Source organism: Rhincodon typus, chromosome 7 (genome assembly GCF_021869965.1).
Source record: "Rhincodon typus isolate 14 chromosome 7, sRhiTyp1.1, whole genome shotgun sequence".
NCBI lineage: Eukaryota > Metazoa > Chordata > Chondrichthyes > Orectolobiformes > Rhincodontidae > Rhincodon > Rhincodon typus.
Genome location: NC_063338.1, coordinates 23,035,265 through 23,047,520, shown reverse-complemented (window position 1 = coordinate 23,047,520; position 12,256 = coordinate 23,035,265). Strand labels below are relative to the sequence as shown.

At 39.7% G+C, this 12,256-nt stretch overlaps 1 protein-coding gene across 1 annotated transcript in view; it reads left to right on the top strand.

The window, feature by feature from the left end:
- Nucleotides 1–12,256, top strand: part of LOC109912343 (unc-80 homolog, NALCN channel complex subunit) — a 244,990-nt gene that overhangs the window by 214,699 nt on the left and 18,035 nt on the right. The window contains exons 56-58 of the mRNA XM_048599053.1: nt 3,997–4,181; nt 5,726–5,891; nt 8,177–8,356. Coding sequence (XP_048455010.1) covers nt 3,997–4,181; nt 5,726–5,891; nt 8,177–8,356 — 531 coding nt within the window. The remainder of the gene's footprint in view (nt 1–3,996; nt 4,182–5,725; nt 5,892–8,176; nt 8,357–12,256) is intronic.

The window sequence follows — 12,256 nt, the reverse complement described above, 5'->3', positions numbered from 1 at the left end:
TAATTCTGTGTGCCAATAGGTGTGGTCATGATTTGCAAATTGTGGATGTGATAGTAAGGATTACGGTGGTGCTGAGTACATTCGGGTGAGGCTCTGAATGAGGTATAATTCATGATTAATGAAAGGTTGATAGGTAAGTGATGGATGTGTAGTGTATTTTGTTTTTAGGCATTCATGGTATGTGGGCTTCACTGGCAAGACCAGCATTTATTATCCATCCCTAACTGCCCTTGAAATTGCTAGTGAGGTGTCTCCTTGTACCATAACAGTCCATTTAGTGTAGGCATTCCCACTAAAGAAAGACGATATCTCTTCTTCTGTGCATCCTTTGTACTGAGGTCTCCAGTACGGTACCTGAATACTTGTTGCATTAATTCTGAGGACTCGTCCTGGTCTTCAACTCTCCTGTAACCGATCCCAGCTCTACTGCAGCCAGAACACACCATGCCTTGAAGTGTGCACACTGGGCTTTAAGTAATGCTTGCACTTGCCACTGCCCCTGCAGGGGCCTCATTCAACACTGTGACTGTTCAGAATCAAGGCACACACCAGTGACATTAACATCTCAGGCTTGCTGTACCAGCAGGAAGTACACTGCTAAGTAATACAAGATATCTTTAAATGGTGGTAGCCTTGCACGAAGCATGCAGCTATTCAGCAGTACAAACAGCAATATGCTGCACATCACTATCGTTATAATTAGAAGTTTACCTGATGCCTGCATTATTTTGAATGGGCTTGGATTAATTATGCATTCACAGAATCATACAGTATAGAAGAGGCCCTTCAGCCCATTGAGTCTATATCACCAGAAAATATACTACCATTTACATTAGACTCATAACCTTGAATGTTATGACACATTCAAGTACGCCTTATTAACTACCCTGTTAACCTGTCCTGCCACATTCAGGGATCTATGGACAAGCACCTCATGATCCCTCTGTTCCTCTGAGCTTCCTGCTGCTCATTCAAGTACTTTATAAATGTTGTGAGGTCATTAATGCGTACTTTGCATTGATATTCACCAAAGAGAGGGGCTGTGAAGAAGAGGGAGGGGAATTCTCATTTTCTAGGGCATGTTGATATTAAGAAGAAGGTGCTGTTGGGTGTCTTGGAAAGCATTAATGAAGATAAGTCTTGAGAGCCTGATGGGATCTACCCTGAGTTATTGAGGGGAGCAAGGACAGAGATTGCTGGGGTCTTGACAAAGATCTTTATATTCCACTTTAACCCTAGGCAATGTCACAGAAGACTTGAGAATAGCCAATGTTATTATTTTGTTTAAGAAGGGCAATGGGGAAATTCCAGGAAATTAAATGCTGTTGAGTTTACATCAGTAGTGGAGGAATCATTGGAGAAGATTCTTAGGGACAGGATTTACTCACATTTAGAAAAAATGATGTACTTATTAGGGATAGTCAGCATGGCTTTGTATGGGGGAGGTCTTGTCTCACAAATTTGATTGAGTTTTTTGAGGAAGTAACAAAGCTGATGATTAAGAGTAGGGCAGTGGATGTTATCTATATGTATTTTACTAAAGCATTTGACAAGGTTCCTCATGGTAGGCTGGTCTAAGAGATTAAGCTGCATGGGATCCACGGTGAGTTGGTAAGTTGGATACAAAATTGGCTTGGTCTTGAAAGACAGAAATTTGTGGTGGACGGGTGCTTTTTGGACTGGAGATCTGTGACCAGTGGTGTTCTGCAAGAATCAGCACTGGGACCTCTGTTATTTCTAATATATATAAATGATTTGGGTGAACATATAGGTTATCTAATTAATGAGTATGCGGACGACACAAAAATTGGTGGAGTTGTGGATAATGAGGGAGGTTGTCAAGGGACACAACAGGATATAGATCAGTTGGAAAGTTGGGCGCTATAATGGCAGATGGAGTTTTTTCAAGTAAGGAGATGCATTTTGGGAGGTAAAATTTAAGAAGAAGGTACACAGTAAATGGCAGGACCCTTAGGAGCATTGATTTAGAGAAATCCACAGCCCCCTGAAAGATGAATAAAGTGCTAAAGGAGGTGTACAGTCAAGCTTGTCTTCATTGGACAGCGCATTGAGTGTAAAAGTTAGCAAGTCATGTTGCAGCTGTACAAGACTTTAGTTCGGCCACATTTGGAATATTGTGTGCAATTCTGATCACCATAGTATAGGAAGAATATAGAGGCTTTGGAGATCCTGCAAAAGAGGTTTCCTAGGATTTTGGCTGGTTTAGAGTGTATAAGCTATGAGGTCAGACAAACTTGGATTATTTTTGCTCGAGTGTCAGAAGCTGAGGTGTTACCTGATCGAAGCATATAAAATTGAGAGGCATGGATAGGGTAAATAGTCAGTGTCTTTCTTCCAGGGTGGAAATGTCAAATACTTGAGGAAATAAGTTTAAGAGAGTAGGGGCAAGTTTAAAGAGATGTACAAGGCAAGTCTTTTTACACAGTGGGTGGTAGATGCCCAGAACATACTAGCAGGGAAGGTGGCAGAAGCAGATACAATAACAACGTTTAAGAGGCAATTAGAAAGACTTATGAACAGGTGGGGAACAAAGGGACATGGACCATGTGCAAGCAGATGGGATTAGTTTTGAATGGCATCGTGCTTGGCACAGGTAAAGTGGGCTGAAGGGCCTGTTCCTGTGCTGCATTGTTCTATGCTCCTCATAATCTTAAACACATCTATCAGGTCACACCCCTCCTCCTCATTCCCCTGTCCCCAACCCCTCCAACCTTTTCTGCTCCAAAGCTCCAACCCAAACTTATCCAACATCTGTTCATAGTTGAAATTTTCCAAACCAGGCAACATCTTGGTGAATCTCCTCAGCACCACCTCCTTCCTATAATGTGATGACCAGAACTGCATATGCTACTCCAGCTGTGGCCTAACCTAACCTCCCTAACTTGTATAATCTATGCCACGACTGATGAAGGCAAGTTTCCTGTTCACCTTATTAACTACCCTGTTAACCTGTCCTGCCACCCTCAGTGATCTATGGACAAAAAGTCCAAGATCCCTCTGTTCCTCTGATCTTCCAGGTGTCTTGCCGTTCATTGAGTTTTCATTACTCCAGATTTTGGAGTGATCTAATTTAGTCCCCCATTTCTGCAGTGTAAATAATAGAGTGGTAGAACATAGAACATAGAACAGTACAGCACTGTACAGGCCCTTCGGCCCACGATGTTGTGCCGAACTTTTACCCGAAACCTAAGGTCTATCTAACCTCCACCGCTATCTTACACTACCATCCATATGCCTATCTAATAGCTGCTTAAATGCCCCTAATGAGGCCGACTCCACTACCCTCTCCGCCAATGCATTCCACGCCCCTACCACTGACGTCTCCCCGATATCTACCTCCTTTCACTTTAAAACTATGTCCCCTCATAAAAGCTACCTCTACCCTAGGAAAAAGTCTCTGGCTGTCTACTCTATCTATACCGCTGATCATTTTGTACACCTCTATCAAGTCACCTCTCATCCTTCGTCGTTCTAAAGAGAAAAGCCCTTGCTCTCTCAACCTTTCCTCGTAAGACCTTCCCTCCATTCCAGGCAACATCCTGGTAAATCTCCTCTGCACCTTTTCTAACGCTTCTACATCTTTCCTGTAATGAGGTGACCAGAACTGGACACAATACTCCAGATGTGGCTGAACCAGGCTTTTGTATAGCTCTTCATGTATTCAAGAGAATTGATCTGGTTAGAATTTAGAGAGGCCAAGATAAAAGTACTCACTTGGATGTTGTTGGATGCACAACCACATTAGTCTATGCACTGTCACAGTAGTTCTGATGTGACGGAAAAGTAATCTATGTATCTGAATTTTATCAATTTTCGGTGCTGCTTTTCGCAAGTGATGTAGTTGTTTCTGTTTATTTCTTTATTTTAGTCTAGTATCAAAACATGTTAGACAAAATTAAAATATCAGTAATAACCTTATTATTTACTTCCTAGTTTTCTTTATACTTGCAATTTTCCTTTTCCTTTGCCTTTTAGCTTTAAAGGTGATCCTTGTCTGCTTTGAGCGGCATTTGGGTAGTCAATGGTACAAACTTAGTTTGCAAGTTAAAGAAATGGCATTGCGGAAGGTTGGTGGTCTAGCGATGTGGGATTTCATCGACTTTATAGTGAGAACCAGAATCCCTATCTTCATTCTTCTGCGACCTTTCATCCAATGTAAGGTAAAGAAAATTCTGGAACATTTTTCTGAAAACAGATTTTTCAAAAATAATGTCTTAAATTTGCCTCAGCTTGTCAACTACAGAAATAATCCATGTACTCTGTGGATGTTCTGCAAAGTTTTCAATTATTATTTATTATATGCATACACAGAGTGAACAGATTTCAAGTTTAGATTTGGTTCTGCTGGACAATGCAGCAAAATTTGTATTCATTTTGAAAGGTTCTTTTTCCCGCTGAGTGTCAAAAACTTATTTGATGAACACAAACATTGCCACAATCCAGTGCAATTGAGCAGTATTTAAAATCATAATCCTTAGTTTAAAAGATTTGCTTTAAAATGTTTCCATCTATCTTCAAAAGTTGCTAGAATTTGTTGAAAACTGTTGAAAATAAGTTTATCACAAAAATGCATTTTTTAAATGTGTAGATTCTCCACCTCTGAATAATCTGATTTTAAATTACTGAAATTTGCATGAAAAGTGAAAATGTGTAAAACGAATCAATTGCATGCAGATACATTAGTCTGTTTTTTGATAAATAAAAGCAAAAATCACAGTTTAAATTTCTTAGTTAATTGACCTCTAGAGACCAGTTTAATTTTTATAGCCTGTAGGTCTGCAAACAAGTACAGTTAACAAAACTGCTAACCATGGCTGGAAGCATGATTTGATTTTGTACATGGACCTATCTTCCAACCCAGTACTCTAAAAATGCTGCAGTAGTTCTAGAAGCTTCAGTTTTGCTGAATGTAAAATATATTTAAAATGTTATGACCTTTAGCAGCAGTTGCATTGACTTCAACCAAAATGTGCCAAGTAAACTAAACTAAATGGAAACTCTGGTCAAACCAAGGTGACTATTAACCAGATTACAATATGGTGATTGTTTCTCTTGCTACCTGTTGACTGGCATTTTGCCCTGCAGTTCTGTGATGCCTATGTTTCCCAATATTGCAGCCATTCAAAACTGAATCTGCTCAAAAAGCATCTATTAACTAGCATCTGAAATCATTTGTCACAGCTTCCTCTCCTCCTTGAACTGCTTCCATTATCACATCTTTACATATGATTCAACAAATGTGTTCTCTTAAACACTGGTTCTAAAATCTATAACTATTAGTACCTTTTACCCACAAATTCGTAAACTCCCAGTGCGAATGTTGCCTTTGCCAAGAGCTAAATTTCTTTGTTTAGTGAGTCAAAAAAGTTTGTTTGTGGACCTTCTTATGAAACCAGCAGCTGAGGAAACTGCAATGCACTGTTCCTTCTAGGCTTTTACGTACAGGCTTTTTAAATTCAAACTCTAGCATTCTTTGAAGGTAGGAAGAAATAACTAAAAGCTTAATGAGCTTGCACAACTCTGTAGCCATTTTCAAGAACTTTGTCAGAGTTCAGTATCATCTGCTTGCACCTGAATTGAAAATAGTTATTCTTCAACGAGAGCCTGAAAAAGGGTTACAGATATAACACTTAACTAGGAAAGATACCAACAAGTATTTCATCAAAGACATTTGTACTTTTCTTCCTCTCTGGAATCATTCCAGCTGTTAAGTCAACCAGCAGAAAATCATGAAGAAATGACTGCAAGGCATCACATTGTGGACCAGCTCGAGCGTCGGTTCATTCCAAGACCACTCTGCAAGAGTTCTCTAGTTGCTGAGTTTCACAGTGAATTAAAAATCCTGAAGGAAGCAGTGCACAGTGGATCAGGTAATGGTAGTCTAAGGAAGTAAGTTTCTTTTACTGCAGATTACTGCAACCACAGTACACAAGCATCCTTAATTTGTCAGTTAAATCAGTTTCTGGTTGGAGAGCCTAAAACTGAGGACATCTAGCAGCAGTGTGGTCATGTAACCATGTTGATCTCCCTGGGTTGAACTAATCAAAGAATGCCTTTTTGAAGGATGATATTTTTCCATGTATGTTCACTGGGGCCAATTCTGCGGTAATGCACTGGCAGAGCAATTGCAACGTGGGCACAGGACAGTCTTGGAATTGGAAGAATTAGCCCAATATTTGTTTTCTACAAAATTGTAATGATCTGCTAAACTTTGAGTCTTGAAATTTCATTTGCCTTAGCTTCATCAAAGGCTCGTCAATTTGATGATTATTATTTGCTGCATAAGGTAAAGCTTCATTTTAGAGTGCTTCACCGACATGGTTGGGAAATAGAAAGCATGGCAGGAAGGTTAGCAAACACCAATGTATCTGTGGACCTTAGCAAACATATCTGCCAGTGACTGTTGATGATTGCCTCAGCTTGTAGAGAACCAGCAACAAGACAATTATAGGGCTCCACCATCTACACTTAAGGGCATTGTAACCAGCTTGTAACACTGGGTCAGCTAGATCAGTGGTTGGTTCTCAACTGTAAAGCCTATGTCCATCCACCGCCATAGTATTAATGAATGTGCTGCTAATGTCTGTATCAAGCAAATGATTAATGTATCAGTCACCATAGCTTGTCACCATGGCCTGCACTGTGATCTACTTACCCAATGAATAACATAAGATAGTTATGTTAGTTATACCTAATATCACTATACTACCATATTTCTCAAAGTCCCAAAGGCCACTACTAAATTCAATATTAACAACCTAAATTCCTGTCCTGAATTATCATGTTTGTGTTACAATGCTTAATGTGTGAATCAGTTGGAAGATGGGTATGTTGCAAAGTCTTTCCACTGTAAGTTTCAACTTGGGAGTATGTACTGAGCTGAAGTGTGAGTATGTCTGAATGCAATGAAAGATCTGCAAGATTGAGTGAAGACTTAACGTAGGTAATAAATGTGGAACCAGTTGGTGGGTAACATTTGTGGCATGGAATATGGGGCATGTACATGATACTGGTTCTGTTGGGGAATCATACTTTGCTAATTCCATAAGATAAGCTGTTGTCTCTCACATCTGTTTCTAGATCATGCAGATACCATGCATAGCATTGAGCTTGGCTGGCATGTCTTTTTGCTCTGTTCCCCCACCCCACGCAATCACTTGCCTTTAAGTGGCTACATCCCATTAACTTTTCCCATCAACCTTTCAATTATTCTAAAAATCCAACTTCCACCATTGGTCATAGGATAGAAATGTGCACAGGGTATCGCAGTAATTTATTTAGCTTGATTTTACAAATTTGGACATGTAATACACATCATGGAGAAAGAACAGTGCTCTGAGCACTGTAACAAGACTGCAGAATTGACCCCATGTGTCTTGTTTGCATTGATCTGTGTTACTGTAAATGAATTTTCCAACGAAAGTCTAAAAAAGATTAGTACACTTAAAAGTTCACAAATAATAGGAAAATCAACTCATGAATGTTTAACATTCTGTACATAAATATAAAACATCAAGGATATAATATAATATCTAAATGACAAAACTGTTAAATGATAAATAATTTCAGGGAATCCATTTATGCTCAGACTAGAAGAATATTCTACAATTTCCAAGCGTTAATGTGAAGGCACCCAGGAGTATCACCAATATATAATGTTTTATTTTTGAGTACACATCCCTTTCCCTCAGCACGTCATTAAATTCTGTCACCTTATGAACTGACTCCTCTCTCCATTGAGTCGGACAGTTCAAGCCATTGATTTCTGCACTGTTGCTATCAGAATGCTTTCTGATTAGGAAGTGAGCTAGATGAGCTGCCAAAGCTTGTATCCAATTGCTTTTCACAGGACCAAGTAAACCTGAAATAAGCATCGACAGAAGCTTTGTGCTACTAGGATTTCTTTCCAGGTAGAAGTCCCTCATCATCCCTAGATGCAAACTGCCATCATTTCCCATTGTCCAACCCACTGATCTATATAGTGAGAACGGAAGCAGTCTACGGTTCTCCCATGCATTTTACTAATTTTTCTGATCATTTTCTTTTGTGCAAGACTCCTGTTACTGCCTTGCAGTTGATGAAAATACTAAGACTCTAATGAGAATCTTGCAGTGCCATATTTGTCTCACATAACTTGTTCATTATATCTTTGCAGCATACCAAGGCAAACCTTCCATCAGCACTGTGGGAACCTCCACATCAGCTTACCGCTTGAGTCTGGCCACCATGTCTCGTTCAAACACGGGGACAGGCACTGTGTGGGAGCAGGACAGCCAACCTTCTCATCAGGCCTCTCAGGACACACTAAGCAGGACTGATGAGGAGGATGGTGAAAGTGAGCATTTGTCATTACTGCTTCAATTCAACTTGCATGATATTTGCTTTTATTAGATTGAACATGACAGTCTGATCATCATTTGCACTTCTTTCATTTCAACAATCGCGATTCGTTCTGGCTATGAAAAATAGCATGAGCTGCTGTTTCTGTACTTAATGCAACATGAGGTCTAAGTTGAATTGTCTTCGAATGGTGCCTGTTAGAATGTTAAATGCACCTCTGTAATTTGCAAAATTTCCAATCAATAAATTCTTTGCCTGTGCAATTCTTCAGCAAGCTTCAGAATTTTCAACCAAATATGATTCAAATTTCAGCCCAGTCTTGCACCTAAGAAGCATGATGACAAGCACTAAAAGCTGCAGTTTTGACTTGGCGCAAGTTTTTCTTAACTTAAAAATTCTTGACACAAAGTTCAATCGGCATTTTCTACTGCTCAAAAAGAAATACCTGCTTGCATATAAATCAGCAATCCAACTCAGTGGAAATATAAAAGAGTGTGTATGTACAAAGTCTGAGACATAATGCAGGTTAGTCTGAGGTGTGATTTCTGGTATGTCGTGGTAATTGTTCTAAGATGTTGCTGTTTGATTGCTGTAAGAATAAGGACTGGATTTTCAGAGAGTTGGGAAGAATCTGCAGGTTTTTAAAATTGATAGATGTCTCAGGTTGTGGAAATCCAGCCCCTATTTTTGCCAGTCGAGGAAATGGAATGGTGCATGAATATCACAGGAGGGAAACCCAATCTTAACAAGTCTATTTGATCATTTCAACTCAGTGGTATGTGCTAAAATGCAGTGTGGAAGTCACAGATTTGTGGAGCAGATACAAACGCTCTTGAAAGGGAGATAAAGTCTGCTTAAATGCCATGACCTCAAGTTCTTTTTGTCTCTTTTCTAGATTGTAGAAAAATTCTGGCTGATATTGTCCGTGATTGTTTTCTTAAAAAAAAATCCTCTACTGGATTGCTTACATTGAGGCTCAGCTGCTGTAGCATCTGTTGATGCAGTGTTTGATTTCCCGAAAGGCTAGTATGGTGTAACAAAGTCACAAGAGGTCTACAACACAGGAAAAGGCCCTTTGGGCAGTCGAGTCTGTGCCAGGCAAAACCAACTCCCTAACTATTCTAATCCTATTTTCCAGCACTCGGTTCATAGCTTTGTATGCCTTGGCATTGCAAGTGCACATCTGAATACTTCTTCTTTGTTATGAGAAGTTCTGCATTTACAACCCTTACAGCCAGTGAGTTCCAGATTCTCACCACCTTCTGGATGAAAGGGTTTTTCCTCGCATTCCCTCTAAATCCCATATCCTTTAACTTAAACCTATGTCCCCTGATCATCGATCCCTCCATCAAGGGGAAAAGTCCCTACCAGTCAATCCCTCTTATAATTTGATATACCTAAATAATGTCCCCTTTCAATCTCCTCTGCTCTAAGGAAAATAGCTCCAGTCTGTCTAATCTCTCTTCATAACTAAACTCTCCAGTCCAGGCAACACTCTGGTAAATCTCCTCTGCACCCTCTCCAGTGCTACCACATCCCTCCTACAAAATGGATTCCAGAACTGCACACACTCTCTATCTGTGGACTAACCAATGTTTTATACAGTTCCAGCATTGCCTTCCTGATCTTAAACTCTAAGCCTCAGGTAATAAAGGTAAGATTTCCTAATGCCATCTCAACCACTTTATCTATCTGTCCCCTACATGCACACCAAGGTCCTCTGATCTTCAGTGGTTCCCATGGTCTTATTATTTCATGTACTCCCTTGCCTTGTCTATCTGCCCACTTCACATTTATCCAAATTGAATCCCATTTGCCAATGATCAGCCCATCTAACCAGACCATCTATATCTTCCTGTAATCTAAGGATGTCCTTCTCACTGTTTACCATCCCCATCAATTCTTGTATCATCACGCCGTTACACAGCTTGTCTAAGTTTCAAAAACTATAATTATCTCAGCAGGAGGTTGAGTTCACAATTTGACTGAAACAGAAGTTTATATTGTGAGAAATTGATCACCTGAGATTTAAAAAGTTTGAATGGGCTTCATGAATGGGAGCTTTGTCACCATCAAGTGTATAGTGTGAACGTTTTTTTAAATTATTAGTTTATTTTTTTCATCTCCCCATGGCTCTTTGAGATCTGTCCATGGTGGACACTGGACAAGATAGCATTCTGTGCTACTGAAGGGTATGAGGAGCCATGTGGGGGCATCAGTTGGCAAGGCAAAGACATGAAGAACGGGTAAGGGCGTGAGAGGTGAGGAAGAATATTTGGTATTATTGCAATTGGCGAAAAAGTCCCAGTGAAACAAACAGCTTTTTAGCTCTGACCTTCTCTCAGGGTCAGTTGTCCTGACTCTATCCCACAGCCACACACCATTTCCCTTAACATCCCTCCCCTTGCAGAGTGTCACCAAGGGCTTTAAACTGAGATTGGGGGGGGAGCTGCCAAATCAGGAAATCACCCTGACATGTTTACCCTTAATGCATACAGTCCTTAGTATATAGGCCAACCAAACTAACCAATAACCTTGACTATGTTGGAACTGAATGTATGCTGACCAGTGTGATAAATGGCAGATGGAATGTGTCATATTTCACACCGCTACACAAGATGACTTCCTCTCCCAGTAGCTAGAAAGTGAATAAACAAGGCAGGGATGCCATTTAGTGAGGACAAGTTCATCAACAAAAAGTTTTGAAAGGTCAGAGGTGAGTTTCAGAAGTGATAAACTAGGCCAAACTCCAGTCATTCAGTAGTCTAAGCTGCCAGCTGAAAATGAATCCAACATATACAGATGAATTCTTCAATTTACACTCGTCCATTCTGTCTGTTATCATCGTTAAGTTAAAAGATTATCACGGGGCAAGACAACTTTGGACCTGTCCAGTTTAACAACACTTGTACAACAAGCATTAGACACTCATTTCAACGTTTTAAGTACTTCTGACACTAGATAAATAGGGGGGACACTGCTTACCAAATAACGTAATCAATTTCCCATTTGTAAAAACGGGTTCAGCGCCCATACATTAGTAGGCCAGTTCTTTTATATTTATCCAGTCATGGACCATGGAGTGCAATTTGGCTTAATACGTAGATCTGGGTCATAGCTGATACTCTCTATAAAGAGAGACTTGAGGTCACGTGCTTCATGACCTCAGGACATACCAACACATTTTACAGTCAACAAATTAAATTTGAACTGTAGTCACTGTTGCAATGTAGGAAACATAGTGGCCACATTACACATAGAAAGATGTTCTATAACAAGATAACCACATGATTAGGATTTTCCAGTACAATTGGTTTCAGTGATAGATAATGGCCTTTATGCCAATACTACTTTCCAAATCTACACACTGACTCACTAGACAACATGGCAAAAAGACATGGAACTTTGTGGCAGGTAAGCTTTGTGATGGGCTATATAAATATAGTTATTTAGGACGGTACGGTGGGCAGTATTTTGCTTTTCCAGTTTTCTCTCTACTCATTTTCTACTTTAATTTCATCCTGTCAAACAGATAACTAAAGATATAGCTTTTTGGAGGCTTTACCCAATGGCTAAGAGAGTAAATGAGTATGTGACTTTGGGGCCATGATGAGAATTAGTTTTAGTACCTTGGAGTTAGAGTTTGACTAAGAAGTTAAGTATCTACTGTCGATCATTCTGCTAGAAGTGTCTCTGTGAACTACATGTATTTTTCTCTATTTTTCCAATAATACATGGTGATTGTGCATGTAGCAACAGTACTGTATTTATTTAAAAAAGCATCAAAAACAGATGTTGCTGGAAAAGCTCAGCAGGTCTGTCAGCATCTGCGAAGAGAAATTAAAGTTAACGTTACAGATCCGGTAACACTTACTCAGAACTTATTTATTATTTA